Below are 23562 nucleotides of genomic sequence, written 5' to 3' on the forward strand. Positions count from 1 at the left end.
GGTCCAAAGGAATGACTGTGCTATTTTTGCTCTTTCCCTCACATTATTTCTCAAGGCTTGAGGGAATTTAAATGTGACTTACTTGGCAATGACAAGTCTCTGTCCCCTCGGTGCCTCCCAAATGAGATCATTTACACAAGTCACTTCACCATCCTCATTCTGTTTCTTCATACAGAAACAATACCACTTAGATGGAATCTAGATTTCAAGAAAGGACAGGTTTCCCCCCACCCAACGCCCCCCCCCAAATGGCTACTTTAAAGCATGTTACTATTCAATTCACAGTACTGGTGTGATAATTCATTAAAATATATGTTTTCTAGAAGAGACAAGGGTCATTCAATAGAATCTTAGTATTACTAATGAAGGAACTGAGGCTCTGAGAAGTTAAGTGGCTTGGATTGGCTCTCCCAGTGAACTGATGGCATTAGGGGGACTGGGACCCAGCTCTTTGGTGTTCTGGCCCACAACACAGACCTCACTGCCTTACTCAGGACCCTTTGCACTCCCAAATGAAATTGATTTTAGCAAAAGCAATAAAATCTCTCCTCCTGAAATGTTACTACAATTTTATCATGAAGTAGAATTTTGGAGCAAACAAATACATTTATTGATACACATATCTGCTATTCTTTATGATTCTTAAAGAATTCTGTTATTTGTGAAACAGTGAAATTTATTCCTTTGTGGAAACCTATTAAAATGGAGACAAGCAGTAGTCAAGCCAAGTTTAAAATACATAGTGAGTACAAATTTGAAGAAAGTGACCGTTCAGTTATTCTACTCTATAGAAGGAGTAATAAAGGCCTTGGGGAGAAGTAGGGAAATGGTTAGAAGCCATTGCACTTTACGGAGTGGGCATTTAATGAATGTTTTTAAATTCTATAAATGAATTCACTTAAAGGAATTTCTAAGTTTGTAAGCCGTTTTACAAGTGCTTTGAGAGATTCTGTGCTTTCTTAATGTACGTATATGTATTTATGGCAGAATATATTTAAATGGAAATCAAGACAACTTTGAGCAAATTTAATCTGAATAACCAAAATTTCCTTGATGCCTCTTTTGGATTTGAGGAAATTCTGCAATGGTTGTATTGAGATTGAATCGTGGCCATTGTCATCAGTACTATCCGCGACCACTATTTAATGTACAACATTTATAGGAAGGTGGGTCAATATTTCTAATGAGAGAGTAGAAGAAAAAAATTAAATGATCTATTTCTCACTTAGGCAAACTAAAAACAAATTACTGAATTGCTCATTCATTCTCTCAACAAATATTTGTATGTCTTGTCTAATACGATAGGCAGTATGGAAGAATGAAAGCTCTGGACACAGAGTACCTAGGTTCGTATTCTGGTTTTCTATTTATTAGATATGTGATCTTGGAGAATTTGTTCCTCAGTTTCCTCATTTGTAAGATGGAGGTAATAATTACTACCGATTGTTGTTCTGGGTTAAGTGATTAATATCGATAGAGCATTTAGAAGAGCATATAGTAAGGACAGATTAGTGCCAGCTGCTGTTGATGTATTCTGCGTTACGGACTACAGATGAAGGGTAAATATAATAGATATGGTCTGTCCTCATGGAGAAAAAGGTGAGCAGGGAGGAAGTAGTCATTAAATAGCTAATTGAACAGCTTTATAACTTTACACTTACGTGAAGTGCTAAGGGCCATATAGTGTGAATAACACAGATGTGATATCGCTCTGAATATGTGTTCATGTGTCGTTTCCTTCTATTGCAACAAGTAAAACCGCACTTTACTTTGATATTCCACACCCTGGTGACTGCGTCTCAACATCTTTGATATTCCTAGGGTAAATCATACCCTTTCAAGGGAGCAGTGGTGGGATTTCACATCAGGAACATTGTGTTGGACAGACACCCTTGAAATAATGTATTTTTCCATTTTTCTTCTCATTTCTTTATGACCACTTAGAGTTTTAAGAAAGCATTCCTAATTTCATGTTGCTACATTCCTTAAAGCAAAACTCTGTGATGCTCCAGAGACCTCTGTCCTCATAAAGACAAGTACTTCTGGGAAGAAATGAAAAGACCAACTGCCAGTGTTTGTTGAAGAGGAACTCAGTTGTTCCTCACATTGTGCAACAGATGGCATTGACAGCCTGATGGCGGAGAAGGAGGAAACATACATTCCCGTTCACCCAACCACTGCTCGCTCACTCTGCGACACTGTGGCAGAATTGCATATTCTTTTTTTTTTTTCTTCTCATCCCACTGCTCAGCCTTCTAGAAGTGAGCTGACTTGGATAATCTGCAAAACTATTAACCAGATATCCCTTAAGTGCACTTGGCATTTTGGCCCCTACTCAGATATCAAAGATGTTTGAGGCAGATTTTAAATTCCTATTTAAATGAATGTCAGCTTGTTCCACAGACAGCTCATCTAGACAAGGATTTTAAAAAGAAAAGAAAGCTGTCAAAGCATCTTCAAGAAGTCAAGCTTATTTCTCCGATTTTCTTTTCTTAAAAAATAAAACAACACTATTCTCACTAATTAGGATTCCCCAAATCGAGACTGGACAAAGAGTGAGCCCAAAGTCCCAGAGTTACTAAAGTTATTCATGTTACCTTCAACGTTTGTATTCATGCCTTATCTTATTTCTTACACAAGATACAGGGATGGTCTCTTCCAAGATACAGGGGTGGTCAAAATATTTTGTTGCCTTCTTTTTTTCTTCTTGTAACAACACAGATGTTCCTTATGATAGGTGAATAGGAAACTCTGGACTCCTCGTCTAAAGTGGAAGACACTGATAACAATATCTCAGGCGGCCTGCAACGCAGGGAGGTGCAGTCCAGGACTGCCGGGCTTATAGAGTGAAGTGTTAAAGCGATTCCGCGGTGTGGTGCTCGAGTGCACTAAAAATAGGTAACCCTGAACTATCCTGCAGTTGAAGGACAAGATAAAAATAGGAAATAAACTTGAAAAATAATTGTATAAATAGAGTACCGGGATTAACAACTCAACCCACAGGATCGAATTCACTAATAAGATTTGTTATTTTTATTGAATGTGAAAGATCACGTGCCATTTAGATCTTTAAGGGAAATGGTTATAGAAGTGTATTCTGAATTTAAAATGACTGGCATTCAAGCAGTGATAACTTACACTATTATTTGGAATAGGGTTTCTTTAAGCTTTTTAGTCAGGATGTCCCTTTATATCATTTAAGGATACTCTTCCCACTTTTATAGAAACAAATATACAAGAAAAGAAAGAAAAAAAAAACACCTTGGATATTCTCTCTCAGATGGATAGATATAACTGATCTTGCAGAGGTCGCTCAAACCCAGCAGGATTTGGAGTGCTGCAGCTTTGCTCTTGTATTCAGTTTCCAGTAAATAGTCAGGACGGGGAAGAGCCAAAGACACGGAGGCATTCAGTGTTCATTCAGCTACGACAGAGATGATATCAAACAGTTTAAAATTCTTCATATCTCCTTAAAAGACAGTCCTTAAAATTTTAAAATTCTGTTTTAGAAAAATCTATCCTGGATTATTCACTCTTGGCCCATATTTCAGCCCTCTCCTGGTTTTGCCTTCTGTGTTGCCACCAAACATACTACCAGTTCTTAGCCCTGCCTCTCTTTCCTCCCTGTTCTGTTTTCATGCCCCAGCCATGACTCTAGGGCCAGAACTCTATCAGTTCACACTTGGATTTTGGCAAAGGATCCTTAACTTGTGAATTTCTGCTTTTGTCCGCTTCTGGCGGGTTAACTTAAATGTTTATTTGTGTCATCTTTCTGCTTAAAAACTTCAGGGGATTACTTAGAGAATGAACTTTAAAATCTTAGCCTGGAATTCCAGCTTTTCTAAACCTGCTACTCATTTTTAAATGTAATTAAACATACTTTGTTTTCATTTAATGGTTTTATTAATTAATGTTAACCCCAGGGTCCACCTTCCAATTCATAGCTAGAATAATAAAATATTACCAATAATTTACCATGTGTTCCTTGCTACCCTAATCCCTTCTTCCCCCTCTTGGAGATAACCATTGTTCTAATTTTGGTGTTTTTCATGCCTTTCTTTTTAAAAGTTTTAACACTATATATGTACATATAAATGATAGATCTTTGGGGTGCCTGGGAGGCTCAGCCCATTGAGCATCCCACTCTTGACCTCACCTCAGGTCTTGATCTCAGGGTTGTGAGTTGAAGTCCCATGTTGGGCTCCATGCTGGGCATGGAGTCTACTTAAAAACAAGTAATAAATAAATAAATAAATAATCTTTAACTTTATCAAAAGGTTATCATGCTATATATAGCTTTCTATGGCTTGCTTCAATTTTTTTTTCCTTAACATTTGGTTTCTAAGACTTATTTGTGTTATTGCATGTAGTTATAGTTAAATAATTTTCACTTTTGTATGATACTTTATTGGGCAAATGTATCACAATTGGCTTTGGGGTTGTTCCTTTTTTTTTTTTTTTAATGACCCAAGTGTGCAAAGTGTATTGCAGACATTCTTGAACATGTCTCCTGGAAAGCATTCCTGCTCTGGTTTCTCTTGGGTGTATGCCTGACAGTGAAATTGTTGAGTTTTAGGCTGTACCAGTGAGGATCCGGGCAGGAACAAGATCAAATTGTGTAACTGAGGGGAGTTTAGGAGAGGACCTGTTACAGGATGATGAAGCGCGCTAGGACCAGCAAGGGCAGGGGGCCGTAACCATCTCTATCCCTGATGAGGCAATGGGAGAAAGTGGTTATTCGAGCCTGAAGGGGGCGTCTGCAGCTGTAGGACAGGATTACCCAACAGAGGTCTCTAGCTTTTTTCAGCCCAACAACAGTCTGGCAGAGAGGGAGCTGATCTCACTAAAAACCCTGACCTCACTCTCTACCCTTCTCTCCAGTGTTTTGCCAGGACCTCTCATTGCCTGAACCCGGGGAGAAGCCAGAATGCAGGAGAACCCACTGACCAAGTCTACAAAGGTCAGCTTCTAAGAATACAGGGCAGGGTGGAGAAGATGGGGCCCTGAATCTAGAGAAGTGAAAGGATATATGCAAATGTTAAACATTACACAATTCCGTCATATTTTCTGAAGTGTTTGTACTAATTTACACTCCCAATGGCAGTATAGAAGAGATTCTGTTGATCATATCCTTACCAAAACTTAGTATTGTTAAACTTCTGAACTTTTGTCAGTAGGTTCAAATGGAATCTCCTTGTGGTTTTGAGGTGTATTCCCTCGATCGCTGATGATGCTGAGCTATTCTTCATGTTTATTGACCAGACACATCAACCCTTCTGTAAAAGTCCCCTTCATGTATTGTGGAACTTAACAAGTTTAATCTAAAATTTAAATAGAAAAGCAAAGAATCAAGAATTGCCAAGATATTTCTGAAGGAGAAGAAAAAGGAGTGACTTCTTTTCTATATATGAAGGCTTGTTCTAAAGTTATAGTAGTGAAGAGAGTGTGATATTGGTGCAGGAATACACATCTTGGCCGATAGAAGAGAAAAAAATGAGCCCCAAAAGAGAGGGATCTTCAAAAATGGTAAAGATGATGTGTCAGGTCCCTGGAGAAAGGTGTGGTTATTTAGCAAATAGAATTGAAAATATGAACTCTTCATATAGAAGACGAAAGAGGAAATAGATTGCTGTCTCACACCATACAAAAAAATCAACTTCAAATGCATGCAGACTTTAGTAAGTTTACTGTTTTCAGAAAAAATTTCAAGGAATACCCTTTCCTGACTTTAAGTAGGGAAGGATTTCTTAAATATTATACAAAAAAATCCTGATCATAAAAGAAAATACTAATTTACTCAATTACTTTAATGAGATTTTTTTTTTCATTAAAAATACAACTTAAAGAATAGGAAACAGGGGCACCTGGGTGGCTCAGTCGGTTAAGCAGCCGACACTTGATTTTGCTCAGGTCATGATCTCAGTCAGGGTCATTAGATTGAGCCCCAAGTCTAGGCATGGAGCCTGCTTAAGATTCCTTCTCTCCCTCTCCCTCTGCCCCTCCCCACCCCTCTCTTTCCCTCTCTAAAAAGAAAAAGAGAAACAATAAGCTACAAACGTGAAAAAGATATTTGCAATGCATATAATGAATAATGGTTAGTGTCAAAAATATATAAAGAATTCCCAAAAATCAAAAACAAAAGGACAAATGACCTAGTGGAAAAATAGGCAACATAATTTTCTAGCATCCTTTTATTTCATGATCATGTTTCATGAACTCTCACTAGTTTATAATTTCTTAGAGGACTGTAATTTTGTCTTAGTCATCTTTTTTCCTTATCACTCTGCTCAGTGCCTGGTAGAAAGAAAATGGTCAACAAATGCTCACTGAATAGATGAACACTCTGGAATAATGTAAGCCCTGTTAACAAGACTCACCATATGCATACCGCTTTCAGAGTCTCTGCTCACATTGTCAGCTTGGTCACCTTTGTTCCTGTATTTACATTCCAACTCCTGTCCATCTTTGAAAGTCCAGATCACGGTCCCTCTTTACCTCATAATACCTTCACTGCCTCTTCCGTCTACCAGATGTTCTTTTGGGACATCTCCTGCACTGCTGAATTGTATTACTCCATATTTCTACTTCTGTGCCACTTCTCTCTCTGAGATTCTAAACTCCTTGAGGGCAAGGGCCATTATCTTCTAAAGTTCCTCTCACAGTTCTGTGAGGTTCTCAACTCATCTTTACTGGGGATGTGTCACAACATTGAGTACAAGTTTACACCCATCCTCCATGTTTCAAAATGGCAGAGAAATATTGGTCACTTCATTTTGATTTTTCCCAGTTTCAGGCATTAGAGATCAGGTGACAAAGGCTAGGGATATACTCTATGAGAGGTAGCTTGTTGCAGAGAAAAAAAATTGGTGATGGTTGATTGTTCAAGCACAAATTTGTGACTGGAAAAAGGCAGCAGAACATAGTGGAAAAAATGAGGGCCATGGAATCGAATATCTGTCTTTAAGCTCAACACCACCCTAGGTGAGGACACTCCTTAGCGGCTCTAAGCTCGGGTGTAAAATGGGGTGATACAGCTGACGTCACAGATCACCTAGCAGATTAGTGATGCATAGATGGTACTTAACAGATTCTATTGTCCTTACTTCTCTGCTCCCTCATACAAAGAATGCTGTGTTCAATCAGATCTTGGAGTATATGTTTTTATAGTTAACACTTAACCATCAAACTCTTCAATAAACTTTACTAACAGCAAGTTGCTCTTGTCAGATGAATACTTGCATTATATCATTTCCCCTGAGTTGCCTGAAATTCTTGATTGGTGAAAGGGGAGCAAATGACCAAAAATTCAATCTCTCCTTTCCCACATGTGTATAGTACAGCTGGTTGCTTTAATAGGAGTATCTCAGTAATTCATTTCCCAACTTTATTATTAATAATTTCAAAAACCGGGGGAAAAGTGAAAATCATATATAATTATAATCCATATACTTCCCACCTAGATTTAACAGTTGTTCCAACTGCTGAGGTTAATGAGGACATTAGAAGAACTTCTTAATGTGTATTATTTCCTGATGATTTGAAGGTATCTAAAACTCACCAACAGAAGTCACCCAAAGGGTTTCTTCCCTGTGAACTCTTCAATGAACCTTTCCCCATTCATTACAGGAGGGTGTTTCAGATGGCGAGCTATCAAAGAGAGCAAAGTTTGGGCTACTCTTTTCCATAATGCCACTTCCTGGTTTCTTAACTTAGCTGGGCCTGGGCCTCCTCTCTTTTCCCCACATGGCGCGTGTTCCTCCTTTCTTCCATTTACTCCTCCCAAATTTTCATGAAATAGTAGGGTTGCCAGATTTAGTGAAGAAAGATACAGGGCATCCAGTTAAATTTGAATTTCTGGGGTGCCTGTGTGTCTCAGTCAGTTAAAGCATCCAACTCTTGATTTTGGCTCAGAGTCCTCAAGATCTCAGAGTCCTAGCACTGAACCCCACATCAGGCTCTGTGCTCAACAGGGAGTCTGTTTGGGATTCTCTCTCTCTTTCTCTGCTCCTCCCCCCTCTCTAAAATGGATCAATAAATCTTTAAAATTTTTTGAATTTAATTTTAATTTTTTTAGTGTAAGTATAACCCAACTGTTGCATGGGACATACTTATCCAGGGAAGTAATCCATTGTTTATCTGAAATTCAAATTTCACTGGGAAATCTGTATTTTATCTGGCAACTCTATGAAACAGATGAGTCCAAAGGGTTTTTGAGGGGGCTGTGGATCTTCTTGATATTTGGGCTCTTATGCTCACAGGTCTGAAGATAAAACGAGAGAGAAAGAAAAAGGGAGAAAATATTTCAGCATCACAAGGGGATGATTAAGCTAGAATTGTTTTGAACTAGTTGAAAGTTAGAGTGTCCGAGGTATATTTGTGTTGGACTTAGGAAAGAAAATAGTTTGTGGGACTCTGGGGAAAATAGAGTATGTGGATCTGAACGGACTGAATGAGTTTATGATTAGGGTTAAAGTCATGCATGTATGAGTTTGTTTAAGAGCCACATTAATTCTGTAGACCCACCAATCACGAAACCTCAGAGGCATAGCTAGCGGGTAACATCTATGTCTCACGCATCAGCGACGGTGAGGGGGTGGCCATGTGGCCCTTCTGATCTTGGCTGAAGTTGCTCAGCTCTGGGGGTCTGACCGTTGAAAGCGCTAGGCTGGCCTCAGTTGCTCTGCTCCATGCATCTCTCATTCTCTTCTGAGGACCATCCAGCTAGTTCAGAGATGTCTTTCTTGCAGCAACATTCCGGGCACAGGAGAGCATGCAAATGCGTGCAAAGTTTTGATGCCTCGTCTCCCCATTGGTGCAGTCAATTTCCACTCCCGTCAGCCACAAAATCTACTTCTAGAGGTGGGGAAAGGGCTTTGTCTCTTCAGTGAGAGAAAGTGCGAACGGCAAAAGGTGTGGACGCAGGTGAGGTAGGGCACTGGGGCCTCCACGACGGTCTACCCCAAGGAGCAAGGGTGAGGAGGGACACAGGAATCAGTTGGAAAGTAAAGAGGTTGCTTGTTTTGAAAACTATAAGTTTGGAATGTAGCACTTCTCTTTCTCCAAGATGAGTAATTTGCAAGATTTCCAAATGAATTTCTCCAGTTTGTGAAGCAGAAATGCCAACAGCTCTACACAAATTACCAGAATGTTTCACAATTCCTCTCGAAATACCTGTCAGGAGAGTTCTTCTGAGGGAGCACATGGTGGCATTTTTCTTGCCATAAACAAAATCTATCCGTCCATATGAAGAGTCTGAGGTGTTAAAAATGAAAACTTGCAAGAAAGTGGTAACACTGAAGAGAAAAGGAAGACCAACTAAAGATCCACAATAAGTAGCTTACCGTGTTGGTGTCCCTTGAAATCCAGCACCCTTTTCTTCATCATTTGTGAACTTTGGCAATTGGAAAGAGCATGCGGGAAATTAGACATGTGGGAATCTGCCACGTGTCCGCTTCTGTGACCTTTGTAAAGTAATAATCTCTTTGTGCACTTTTTGTTCCATGTGTAGGTCAAATAATATAGAAATTATGTGTAAACTCTAACACACCAAACAAATTAGCTATTTTTACATCAAAAATAATCTAAGAAAAAAGCATTCAGCCCGTGGAAAACTTCATTGTGACTTCTAACTGCAAGTTCTCTTTTCTTTCGAGTCATTTATCAGAATCAATACATAGTAAAAATGATGAGTGTGATTCTCAGCTTTTTACATTTATTGTGTCTACTGGTAGTGAGTAGAAAATGAACTGGCACTAGACAACTAACTGTATCAGTTGGGACTCTTTGGTTTCGAGTACAAGCAACTTTAGGCATTGAAGGACTTGGATCAGGTGGCAGAGTATGGATTCTATTGCCGATGCCTGGTGGTCAAGGCCAGATCAGGCCTTAAAGTGGGAGGGAGGGTAGCACTCTTCAGAAGGATGGGGAGTATATTAGTCAAATAATACCTGTTCACTAATATTAAAAATAGATAGCTTCAGAGGTGCCTTGTGGCTCAGTCAGTTGAGTGTCTGACTTGGTTTCCGTTCGGTCATGATCTCATGGTTCGTGAGACTGAGCCCCACGTGGCGCCCCAGTTCAGCTCTACACTCAGCGGGGAGTCTGCTCGGAGATTCTCTCCCTCTGCCCCTTCCCCCACTCACATGTTCTCTCACTCTCTAAAATAATAAATCTTGAAGAAATATATATATAGCTTTAAAAAATGAATTGTGTGCCAAACTCTTTAAATTCATTTAATCCTTATGACTAATTTCATGAGGAAGGTGTATTATATTTTTAAAAGATTTACTTATTTATTTTAGAGAGAGAGAGAGAGAGCGTGTGTGCGTGCAAGCAGGGGGACGGGCAGAGGCAGAGGAAGGAGAGAGAGAATCCTCAAGCAGACTCCTGACTGAGTGTGGAGCCAGACACAGGGCTCAATCCAAGGACCCTGAGATCATGATCTGAGCTGAAATGAAGAGCCAGCTGCTTTAACCGACTGAGCCACCCAGGCGCTCCAGGAAGGTGTAGTATTAATGCAGGTTTTCAGAGGTTAAAATGAGGCACAGAGAAAATGAGTAATCTGCTCAAGATCTCGTGTCTGGTAAGTGGCGGACCTGTGGTTCAAGCCCAGGTATTTTGACTTTGGGTGTGACTGTACCACAGCAAGAACCAAATAGGAGAACTATGAATTGAATATGAATGGGAAATCTCTCTCTGCAAAAAGTTCTTCCTAAACATTGCCGGTGTAAAAGGCAACTTGCTAAGTGATATTAGAGTGACTTTTTTGGTTTTGTTTGGTTTTGGTTTTGGTTTTTTTTTAATTTTTTATTACGATATGTTAGTCACCATACATCATTAGCTTTTTTTTATAATAATATTTTTTATTATATTATGTTAGTCACCATACAGTACATCCCTGGTTTTTGATGTAAAGTTCCATGATTCCTTAGTTGCATATAACACCCAGTGCACCATGCATTAGTTTTTAATGTAGTGTTCCATGATTCATTGTTTGCGTATGACACCCAGCGCTCCATGCAATACGTGCCCTCCTTAATACCCATCACCAGCCTATCCCAAACCCCCACCCCCTCCTCTCTGAAGCCCTCAGTTTGTTTCCCAGAGTCCATAGTCTCTCGTGGTTCATTCCCCCTTCTGTTTACCCCCCCTTCATTCTTCCCTTCCTTCTCCTACCGATCTCCCTGCTATTCCTCATGTTCCATAAATGAGTGAAACCTTATATGATAATTGTCTTTCTCTGCCTGACTTATTTCACTTAGCATAATCTCCTCCAGTCCCGTCCATGTTACTGCAAATGTTGGGTAATCGTTCTTTCTGATGGCTGAGTAATATTCCATTGTATATACGGACCGCATCTTCTTTATCCATTCGTCTGTTGAAGGGCATCTTGGCTCCTTCCACAGTTTTAGCTATTGTGGACAATGCTGCTATGAACATTGGGGTGCAGATGGCCCTTCTGTTCACTATGTCTGTATCTTTGGGGTAAATACCCAGTAGTGCAATTGCTGGGTCTTAGGGTAGCTCCATTTTTAACTTTTTAACAGACTTCCACACTGTTTTCCAAAGTGGCTGTACCAACTTGCATTCCCACCAACAGTGTAAGAAGGATGCCCTTTCTCAACATCCTCTCCAACATTTGTTGTTTCTTGTCTTGTCCATTTTTGCCACTCTGACTGACGTAAGGTGGTATCTCAATGTGGTTTTGATTTGAATTTCCCTGATAGCTAATGATGTTGAACATTTCTTCATGTGTCTGTTAGCCATTTGTATGTCTTCATTGGAAAAGTGTCTGTTCATATCTTCTGCCCATTTTTTGATTTGATTATTCGTTTCTCTTGTATTGAATTTGAGAAGTTCTTTATAGATCTTGGATACCAGCCTTTTATCTGTAATTTCATTTGCAAATATTTCTCCCATTCTGTGGGTTGCCTCTTTGTTTTGATGACTGTTTCCTTTGCTGTGCAGAAACTTTTTATCTTGATGAAGTCCCACAAGTTCTTTTTTTCTTTTGTTTCTCTTGCCTTTGGAGATGTGTCATGAAAGAAGTTGCTGTGGCTGATGTCAAAGAGGTTACAGCCTATGTTCTCCTCTATGATTTTGATGGATTCCTGTCTCACATCGAGGTCTTTCATCCATTTGGAGTTTATCTTTGTGTATGGTGTGAGACAGTGGTCCAGCTAGATTTGGCCCGCAGGCCATAGTTCCCCAAAGCTTGATGCAAACTCCACAAGTGAAACCAGCCCCATAGGGTTAATGAGATTGAAACTAGCAAAAAATTTAAAGCTGGCTTTTCAGAAAACTGTTTCTCCCTAATCAGCTGTTGTTTCTTTGCAGACCCCACTAATAAATCCACTAGCTGTTGCCACAGAAGCCTGGACTCAAAGTCGACTGATTTGGTTCCAGCCTATGATACAAGCAAAGCCTTGCATTTCTCATTTGAGGTAAGGAGCCCAAGACCGCATCCAGTTTACACAGCATCTCCATCATTGCCCACAGCCGCCTCTCCTTGTCCTTAAGGTAATCCCTCCTGACGCCAGGGGCTGAAATTTGCTGTTTCCTGATGCTAAGTCTCCACCGCAAAGCGAACATGGGATGTATGTTACATATATTTGCTCGCTGCACATGTTCCATTGTTCCTCATGAATAATCATAAACTTCCATTGGAGTGACTTTTTAATATTAGAAACAGTAATAGGCAAGGAAAAACAAAGAAAATGCAAAAACACGATATAAATATACCTGTATGTATTGGGTATAAATATATTGTATTGGATATAAATATATCTATATAGGGATTTATATCAAAACACTAATAGTGCTTGGGGCACATGGGTGGCTCAGTAGGTTAAGCATCTGACTCTTGGTTTCTGTGCAGGTCATGATCTCAGGATTGTGGGATCAAGCTCTGAGTTGGGCTCTGCTCTCAGCATGGAGTGTGCTAGAAAGTATCTGTCTCCTTCTGCCCCTTTGCTCCTCCCCCACCCGCATGCTCGCGAGCACACTCTCTCTCTCTAAAATAAATAAAATCTTAACAAAAACGAAACATTAACAGGGGTTATCTCTAGAGAAAGGAGTGGGGCGCTGGAGACAGAAAAGAGAGTATTTCATTTCATACCCTATAATTTATACAGAATCTGGGTAACTTAAAAATATGTATTATAAAGAAATAACCTGATGGGGGAAAGGAAAAGAAAAATGCCTATATGCAAAAAATTAAATACGAAAATTGAAAATTGGTTCTAAATCATTTCTGTATCTTTATTCTGCTATTACTTAAGGATATGGCTGGTGAAAACTATTTGTCTCAAATTTCTTTCCCAATTGAGTAGAGAGGTTAGTGCATGCTTTTCTCCTGAAACAGTGAGGATAAGGCAATCTTTTCAGAATGTATGTGTATTAATGGTTCATGTACATATCCCCTTAAGTACTATGTGATCTTTTAAAAATATCTTAATTATAAACTACTTCAAGTATGCTAAAATCTGGAGTAATACAAGTACATTTGACCCTTGAACAAATGGGTTTGAACTGCCTGGGTCCACCTGTATGCAGATTTTTATCGGTATCGTGGAATAAATGTATTCCCTTTCTTATGATTTTAACATTTTCTTTTCTTTGGCTTTATTGTAAAATTGCAGTATATAATAATGTAACATACAAAATATGTGCTCATCAACTGTCGATGTTGATGTTATCTGTAACGCTTCCAGTCAACAGGCTATTAAGATTTGAGGGAGTCAAAAGTCATATGTGGATTTTCGACTGTGCGGGAGATTGGCACACCGAATCCCCATGCTATTCAAGGGTCAAATGTACTTGTTTTCAAACTGCAGCCTATAAAATAAATACAAACACAACTGATGTCACCTGTCCCTCTCCCCAATCCAATCTTCATTTCTTGGTACCCACTAGCAAAACTGTACTTTTTCCCTACGTATACAGCCGTAATATATGGTATTGTTTTGCATATTTTATATAGCTGGTGTCATAAATCGTGCAGTGCTGCACAACTTGCTTTTTTTGCTCATTTTTGAGCTGCACCCGTGTTGACATGCATAACCCTGGTTTGTTCATTTTGACTGCTGTACAGAAGTCTATCCTATGAATGTACTAATGTTGACTGCTGGTTAGGACTCCTTTCTGCTGTTGTACACAGGCTGCCTTGACTTTTTTTTTTATTAAGATTTTTTAATCTCTATACCCAGCTCGGGGCTTAAACTCACAACCCCAAGATTGAGTCACATGCCACACCCACTGAGCCACGAGCCCCACTGTTAATGTCTCCTTATGCACATGCAGGTAACATGGTAATACATCTTCATTAGATATTGCAAATTTGATAGTTGCGCCGGTATGTTTTCCCACCAACAGTGAAAGAGTTCCACGGCTTTGTTGTCCTTGACAACACTTGCTATTTTGAAACTTACAATGTTGCTAATTTGATGGGTGTGATGTAGTACTTCCTTGTGTCTTAACCAGTATTTCCTTGATTAGTGAACAGTATTCTTTCCTTATTTTTTGGCCTTTCAGATTTATCCTTGTAAGAAATCTTGTTTTTTCAATGTGCATATTTCTGTTGGGTAGTGTTTCATGACTTTTAGGAATTTTTTTAAATAAATTATATATATTAAAAACATTCTTGTGGCTTTTTTCACTTCTATAGTACTTAATGTACATATAAGTCTTAAATTTTAACATTTATACTTTTATGAATGTCCCTTTGTGTCCTACTTAATTTTTCCCATGCTGAGGTCTGAAAAATGTTGAATATATTTGAATATATTCATCTAAGTTTTAAAATATTACTTTTAAAAGTTGTCTTTAGGGGCACTTGGGTGGCATAGTTGGTTAAGTGTCCAACTCTTGATTTCAGCTCAGGTCATGATCTCAGGGTTGTGAGATTGAGCCCTGCGTTAGGCTCTGTCTCAGCACAGAGTCTGCTTGGGATTCTCTCCACCCCTATTGCCGCCCCCCTCCCCTGTCACTCTCCCGCTCAAATAAATAAATCTTCAAAAAAATAGTCTTTAATACAACTCAAATATATTTGTTTATGGTTTGAAGTAGGGATCCAAATTTATTTTTTTCCAAGTGGACAGTCATAATTTTATAAAAAGTCACTGCTTTCGCTAACAGTTTACAATAATAGAACTTAAGTTTCCGTATATGAGGGTCTCTTCAAGTCCGATTTAAGGAAATAGCAGCAACATTTAACATTTAATGTGCACCTGCCATTGCTAAGCATTTTGTATGTTTAGATCCTGCACTTTGGAGTCTAAATGGGCCTACATGTACACTAGAGAGCCCTGATGGATGGTAGGACTTACGATGACCTTTTTGTTTACTGGCTGATAGATAGGTCGTCAGGTGAAATTCACAAATATGCTGATTGACACAAACTAAATATATAACTTGTTTTTATTAAACAGGGGGAAAAAAATCAACACATTTTCCAAAGAGGCAGACATCCCAAGAGCTTTAGTGAAAACCAACGTAACATCAACTTGTCTTTTAGAATAAATGAGCTATTAGATTCTTAAAGTAGGACTAGAACATGAATGAGCTCTAGACCCCAGTACAGTTATAAGACAACAAATTAGGCATTGTTTTGCTTAACAGTTTTAGCTCTAATGTAAATATATATTACTTAGAATATTAGCATCTGAACTAAAGACTTTATCATTTTACTTTAATTAAAACCAGGATTTCTGGAACCTCCAAGTAGCCTTTGAAGTTTTCCAGGATGGACATGGACTAACCCTTATTCCCTGCTACATATCAAAAGTAGAAATAATTGTCACAATAGATCAACATTGTCATAAGGTGATTTCTAAGGCTTCTGGCACATAAATGTGTAATATCTGTGTGACAACAATGTCATGATTATATACAAAAAAATATTTAAAATGCTCCTTGTGCAATTTAAGTTCTAAAGATTAAAAAAAAAGTTCCATGTTAATATTAAAATACTATGAGCTTCCCATAAATTTGACATTGATTTTGTAATTACATGAAGAACACAAGATAAGACTTGCACACCAAGTGATTCATTTTAATTAACTGTTGAACCGAATATACTTGATATTAGTTCTCTATCTCATACTTTCAGCCAAAACAGACTTTAATATAACTTATAAACATTTCCAATTAAACTGTAACATTGAGGCAGCAAATGTTTGCCTACCTACATATGTGTCACACAAATGTAAGCCTATGAATCTCAATTTATCCTTTTGTCTAAGTCACCATTGTAGAGAATGTGTAAGTGAAATCAACAAAAGGTGACTACTTCTCATTTGAAAGAAAATGAAAGTCATTAACACCTTGTCTTAAAGTTCTAAAGCAGCATATTCAGCTTTTAAGGCAAAAAAAAAAAAAAAAGGCCAAAAATATAACTTATAAATTCTGTAATTCTTCTTTTGGCATTAAAAGCCACAGCACAAATTCTCACACTTTAATAGACAATATATTAGTGTACATCTGAATATACATTTGCCAACATTCTCCGTTAGGACGAAGGTGTTCTCGAAGTAGAGGTGATGAAGTGCATCGTAACAGGCAACATTTAATGGCCGTCCTGGGCAGCAGGGGACATGGAAGGGCTGAGTCTTGACCTTCCATTCACAGATATTGTATTTGATGGAACAGTAACCTAAGAGAAAGAAACACATTTTGCGCCCATCAATTTAAAATGGGAAAGCTATCTAATTTTCAACAATTACCACATTTTAACTTCTGCTTAATTGTAAATGAGAATATGTAGCATTTATTATTCAATAAACCACAAATAATCAGGAAGAAATGTTCACTCTACCATAAAATTAAAAATGAGAGAGTTGTTATTTCCACAACAAACAAGTTAAATAATCCATTAACACATCTTAGTCTTCACAAAATTACCAAATCAACTCAAAGGACAAGAGCACAAACAGACTGCAGGCCAAGCTGTTGAAGAGCGTTTTTTGCTAAATTAATTCTGGCTCCCAAAGTGCCTTGGAGAATGTAGAAGAATAAAGTGAATTTCACAAAGCAAAGAATTTTGCAAATTCTAAAATTGTACTGATGACATATATTAACTTGAAGTTCCCCTCCCAGGTACCCCTTATTTATAAGAAAATACAGCTTTGGTTTTTAAAATGCTTTCATATAGGGGCACCTGGGTGGCTCAGTCTGTTAAGTGTCTGCCTTCAGCTCAGGTCATGATCCCGGGGTCCAGCCCTGTGTCAGGCTCCCTGCTCGGTGGGGCATCTGCTTCTCCCTCTCCCTCCCCCTGCTCGTGTTCTCTTGCTCTCAAATAAATACAATCTTAAATAAATAAATAAATAAAATGCTTTCATATAAAGGGCTAAAAAAGTCAAATCTATGACTGTTATGCCAAACAATTACAGATTGAAAAGTAGTTTTTTTCTTCCAATAAACTCCTAAATTCCAAAATTCAATGGCAAAGTCTCTATAATGGTAAGTGAATGAAATACACTAAGAATTTCCTAAATAGCTTGAAATTTGAAATTATTTAGAACATTTTTTTAAAAGTCATATGCATTCTGGATAGTAGATAGGTATAATATTTTGAAATACTATACATAAAAAATGACAATATTTTAAGAAAAATGGTTAATCTTTAGATTACAATTTGGCTAGTTTAGACTCTTAACCAAACATTATCATCTTCTCACAAGAAGAAAACTGAAGTACAAAAGGACACAGATTCTGCCTAGCAACAAGTAAGTTAGTGAAAAGAGAAATAAAATGGGCAAATTTAGTTTGGATATGATTTCCTTGTGCTTCATTTGTTGCCTTTTATTAAATGAAGATTATCATCCAAACTAATCAGCTTTCTTGACTGTCTAGAATCCAGAATGCAGTACCGTGTTGACACTATCCACCTGAAATTAAAGCAACAACAACAAAACACGAAAAGTTGCCACCAGGGGAAAGAGAGCTCATCTGCATTTTGTTCAGTATTCCCGTGGATTCCTTTCCAAGTATAGTCAATGAACAGCAGACAGGTAATTACTTTTCATTATGTAACTTTGGTCTGAAAAGTTTCAGTGTGTAGGGATTATTTTTGTAATTATTGCCAAAATTGCAGTCTTCATAATTCTTTGTAAAGTAAAAGAAATTTTGTTTTAAGCATTTAAAAAACACACTGATGACTCTAATACAAGTAGGAGATGTTTATTGTAGCACCATTTATAGAATGGAAAAACTAGAATCCAGTTAAAGTCCATCAATAAGGAACAAATAAACCATGGTTCATTCACAGAGTCAAATACTATGTAATCTTAGAAGAACTGTGTGTATGTGTGTGTGTGTGCGCGCATGCATGTGTGGGTGTGTATGTGTGTGTGTATAATAAGATGGAAGACTTCAAAGAGATATTTGTGAATGTTTTACAGGATTCTATTTTTGTATGTATTTAAATATGTTTATATACTACAAAAGTGTTCTGGAAGGTTTCACGGTAATCTATCATGAGCAGTTACTGTGGGAGGGGAATGGTATTTTGTTTGATATTTAAAAATTCGTATACTAAATTTCAAGCATGAGAAGACCTCATTATAGACTAGTCCGTAAGTTCTGCGAGGTCAGAAACCTTGTCTATTTTAATGCCACATTATATGCATGTTTATTTTAGTGACTGGCACTGTGTAGATCAATGACTATTTCTTGAATGGAATATGGTAACTTTTTATAAACTTTTATAAAGTAAAAAAGTACTGCTTGAGTTTTCTAGATAATGAATATGACACTTACAATAAAGATATTTTTTAAAGTAACATTAAAGAATTTACTGTTAAGAGCAACTGTTGGTTGACTACCCTTTAACTTTAAAGAATTTTCAGGAATATTCATGCAGCTTTCTTATTCTTGTGAGGAGCGTTAACTACGAAACTATCATTTATTTTTAATTTAAAAATATACAGAAAGAAGTGCCAACCTGAAGCCTTTAGATTGTTCAAATTCCAATCAAGGAAATATGAACAAAAAGCAGACCAATTAAACAAATAAAACAAGCCAGGAAGATTCTGGGTGACTTATCCAGCTTTTTCTTCCTTCCAGATTTCCATGTAGCCAAAGATAAATTTTACATTCTGAGGAAATGGTTAATATCAATCACTAAATACTACTTGTCAGTTTATTTTCAGACTTTATTTTTACAAACCTATATTCTATTTGTAATAGTGTAATGACCTTTAGTAACTGAAGCATCAACAAGAACCAAGAGTAGCCAAAGAAGTTCTTATATCAATGTAAGTCAATGATAATAGGTTACTTATGTTCTTATTCTCTGAAAACAATTTGCTGATTCACATATAAATCTTAACACCAAACACATTTTATCAAATACTGAACTGGATTTATTAAAACTTTACAAGAAGGCAAGAGATCTCTGTGACTGCACTGGGGTCAAACAGGGGTAAGGTGTAGAAAAAATCTTAAGAAATATGAAAAAACATGGCATGTTCATGACTACATTTACACCAGAGCAGTCAACTAGATAATTGTTCTAATATGAACCAATTATTATAATGAAGGTTAATTACTCGGGTATGAACCAGAGCCATAAGGCAGGTTGGTACCTGGAGTTAAACTGAACATTTGGGTGCCAAAATACAGGCAAACCGGGAGCCAACTTTCTGATGAACAATCTAAACCTACTGTCAAAATCACTGAAGATTTTATTTGGCACTCTCACTGCTGTTCTATAAAAGAAATGTTAGAATTTAAAACAAACCAGGAGAAACGTTCAGTACAGGACAGAAATATGGGACTTAAGCAAAGATCACAAGGAATTAGAGCCTTCTTGCATCCATTTCTACTTCCTTTTGCAATATAATATTTTTTGAAATATAATACATGTACAGAAAAGTGCCCTGAACTTAAATAAACAACCCAATGAAAACAAACACAAACATATATATGATCTACTAGCCAGGCCAAGAAAAGAATATTTCCAGCTCCTTACTGAGCTTGCCTTTATTTAAAATGTTGACATTTTCTCTATCACTAAATGTCTCTCGTTTAGACATTTAAAAAATACTGCATTAATATTTATCTTGATTACCTAGACTTTCGGTTCCCTCTTAAATTGTGTGCCTGTCTTGCTCCCACAAGCCCCCAGCAACCCCTTTTCTTTCCCTGTGGAAGTAACCCTATCATGATTTGTATAATTACTTCCTCGCTTTTAAAAATAATTGCCACCTACGCGTGCTGTCAAACTTTACACATATATAGTTTTACAGGTCTTTACACTGTTGTGTTTAGCTGCATCTTGCCCAATTTACTGCTATTTGACAGTCCATTCTTTGAAGATACTGTTTATCCTCTTTCTGGATATTAAGGTTATATTTATTTGGAGCTATTAAAAACAATATTTCATGAATGTTCTTATATGTGAGTCCCAGTACACAACACACACCTTTTTTAGGGTATATAATTAGAAGTGAAAATACTGATCATGGAGTGTGGATATTATTAACCTTACTAGACCCTGTGTCCATTTTTAGTGGAAGAAAATGGATTATGTAAGGAATTTTCATTAAACAAAATTTACGAACTGGCTGTGTAAAGACTCAGAGCTATCGATAATCTCCTACTGAAAGAAAATTTAGCCTCGATAGAACCTAAAGTAGTGAGTTATAAACAGGATACAATTATAGGATCATCATTTAGGGCCTGCTTTCTATGCTGATTCACATCCAGCTCATTCTGGAAGCAATGGGAGTTTTATAAGTGAAGAGACTGCCAATTCAGAGCCCATAACACTAAGCACACAGCTGCTTGCCTGTACAGTTCTGCAGGCCTAAAAGACACTCCCAACTTAATGCACTGTTTTCTGCAATGTGTCCATTGAAACGGGTTACTGTATCCACTGACTTTAGTACGAAGGCACTGCAACTAATTTCTGCGTAGCTACTTGGTTCTCCGTGGACCCTATGTGCCACTGTTTCTCAGCCCCAGGCTGCGAACACTCAGAAGGCAGAGGCTTCATTTTATCCGTTTTCCTCTCCTCAGTACCTACTACAGTGTTTAGTACTTTAGTGCTTAAAAAATGCTTATCAAGTTTACTGACCTGAGAAAGCTTTAGATCAGAAGTGACCGATTTGAAACACGACCCGAATTTATGAGATTAGAAAGAGAAATATTTTCATAAGTGAGAATGTACAATATATCTGCATGGGCATATTTCCCCATAAAATATAAATGTCATGACCTGTGAAATACCATTTTTAATACTGAAAACTACACTTTTTGTTTTTGTTTTTGTTTTTTGTGGGTTTTTTTGCCACCTGGCACCTAAATTCAGACTCTACAAATACCTGACAAAATTCAAACCTAATCCCCTGAATTACCCCTTCACGTTTCCTCCACTCCTGACAGCAGGCAGTATTTTGCCCTGTCTCCCTGTTTGGCCAACTGGGAGTGCCAAGCCCTCTGTGAAACAGTGGTCACCCATGGCTCTGCTCAAACACAGGGAGGAAAGTGGTAGCGCGGGCAGGGCCAGCCGTGGAGATGTGCCCGAGATGCCCTCCCCTTTCTTTCTCTCTCTGCAGAATTCCTGTCCCTTCGCAGATTTCATTTCTGTTGAGCTCAGTGTTTTGCTCAACAAGTCTCTTACTCTTCTCTAAATAGCTTCTAAAATGATTAGGGAAGGAATTTACAAAACGAAATGCCTAGGGAGTCAGGGGAATAATGAGTACTTTTCTTGTCTTGGGTGTTGAGGAACTTGCAACCAAGACAACTAAGGGGAGAACAAGAAAGACATTTAGGGAGACGACAGCCTCTGGGAAGTCCAAGTGACGATGCCAGGCTCCAGGCTTCACCACGTCCATCTTCTTTGAGTGGACGAAAGCGACAGAGGGGGAAACTCACCTAAAATAATTCCCCGGGACATTTCTTTGGCATTTGCTCCAAAAAGAAGTATACCTCCTCTCCTGAAGTTCTCCTGCACCTTAGTAAGGAGCTAGCCACATGGGCAGGGCATGATAGACTAGAATTTCTGTATGCGATGTCATCTAATTCCTTAGATTTTCCCTACATTTTTTTGTTTAACCTATAAAACAATGTGCCCCCCCACCCCCGCCCCCACCCAATCCCCCACATATGGTAGTTAACTTTGATCACCGTGGGAGCTAGGACTGAAAAACTGGAGGTTCCTATTACTAGTGCAGCTTTTCTGGAATAAGGAGGGATTTTCTTTCTGAAAGAATTTTTCTTACTGTGCTGATACAATTTATAAACTCAGAGTCCAGGGTACTTTCTATGTATAGTCATATAATAATGAGCAAAACCCATGTTCTGCACCTGGCCCATGGTGTGGAAAATAGACCGGACATATTTTTAAGTATGTGTAAGACTCTGGACTCTTTCAGCTTATATTTCAAAAATGACCCTTGACATCAAAGAGTAACTTCTGGCATCCTCCCTATTCAGATTCAAAAGCCAGAAAACAATTTCCCCTAAGTATTAGTTTGACAATGTTGAAAATAGACCCACTGTCACCCATCTGATAAAGAAAACTTACCCTTTTCAATTTGGCAGCAGCCTCTCCAGAGCGGATTGCAGTGAGCAAACTCTGTCGGATCTGTTCTGGGTCAGAGCTTTGGAATGTTAAAGAACTTTGTCTCTTAAGAATGAATGATGGGCAGTCAGTTGGAGATGGTATTTGGGAATTCTGTTCATTATGTGCAGAGTTATTTCCCTATAAAAATAAATGCAAAATATTTATATGAATACCAAGTGAAGAATGAGCCATTTAAAAAAATTTTCATCATCAGTATTCTTTAAGAGTCACTATTTGCCACACTGGTGTTTTAGACAGCTCAGTTTCCCTACCCACTGAATTATCTCTGCTGCCAGAGCTCAGTTGGAAGATGAGGGTATTACTTTCCCTTCTCTTGAACTTATGAGACTAAGGAAGAAAAGTGGTACCTCTCTTTGCTTTATGAATACAGTGGTAATTTTACTGTCTTTGAGTCAAATGATGCTGATTTTGCCGCTGGAATTGGCTAGAAGAGCCAAATTAATAATAATAAAAATTCCTTAGACTAAAAAATAACACATTTTTTATAGTTACAACATATTAGGTTGTGAAATTATCATTTTTGACAGTACAAAATGGACAAACTGACAATTTTATATTGCTTGAATCTAACATATCTTCTAATAAAGGAATATTAATGACTGTGCTACATGTAACAGCTTATTTTGTGTTTCTGGAAGTCACAGGGGCTAAATGATGACCATGTTTTATTTTCCCATGGACTAAAAATTAATATTAGGAATTTCCAAATTTAAGAATCAAAAATTTAATTAAACTTCTTAGGAAAGAATATTTAGTAACTGATTTAACTGAAAACTATTATCAAATAATCTTAAAAATGTCTTTTTTAAACTGCCAAACATCTTTACAAAAGATGAGCTAAACAGAATTCAGGCAATGACTCAAAAACTGTATTATCTAAACCAAACTTCTGTTGTTTAGGAATGGCATTCCATCCTAAGAAGAAACACAGGCTTTGTTCCCAAGTAAAGAATTAATCTCTACATCATACATCT

General features: G+C 37.8%; 1 protein-coding gene and 1 long non-coding RNA gene across 3 annotated transcripts in view; one reads left to right on the plus strand and one right to left on the minus strand.

The window, feature by feature from the left end:
* Positions 1-19918, plus strand: part of LOC123781288 (uncharacterized) — a 57217-nt gene extending 37299 nt beyond the window's left edge. Inside the window, exons 1-3 of one of the 2 annotated variants that reach the window (XR_015724033.1) lie at positions 4311-4960; positions 12337-12443; positions 17851-19918. This is a non-coding gene — a long non-coding RNA (uncharacterized LOC123781288). Of the gene's footprint in view, positions 1-4310; positions 4961-12336; positions 12444-17850 lie in introns of those variants that run through there. The other variant, XR_006776645.2, reaches the window with a different exon arrangement.
* COBLL1 (cordon-bleu WH2 repeat protein like 1) overlaps positions 15400-23562 on the minus strand; it is a 159612-nt gene continuing 151449 nt past the window's right edge. The window contains 2 exon segments of the mRNA XM_045780637.2: positions 15400-16651; positions 22529-22705. Of these exon segments, the coding sequence (XP_045636593.2) occupies positions 16565-16651; positions 22529-22705 (264 nt within the window). The 3' untranslated portion in view covers positions 15400-16564.

This window comes from Ursus americanus, chromosome 1 (assembly GCF_024610735.1).
Source record: "Ursus americanus isolate L20-20 chromosome 1, mUrsAme1.1.p, whole genome shotgun sequence".
NCBI lineage: Eukaryota > Metazoa > Chordata > Mammalia > Carnivora > Ursidae > Ursus > Ursus americanus.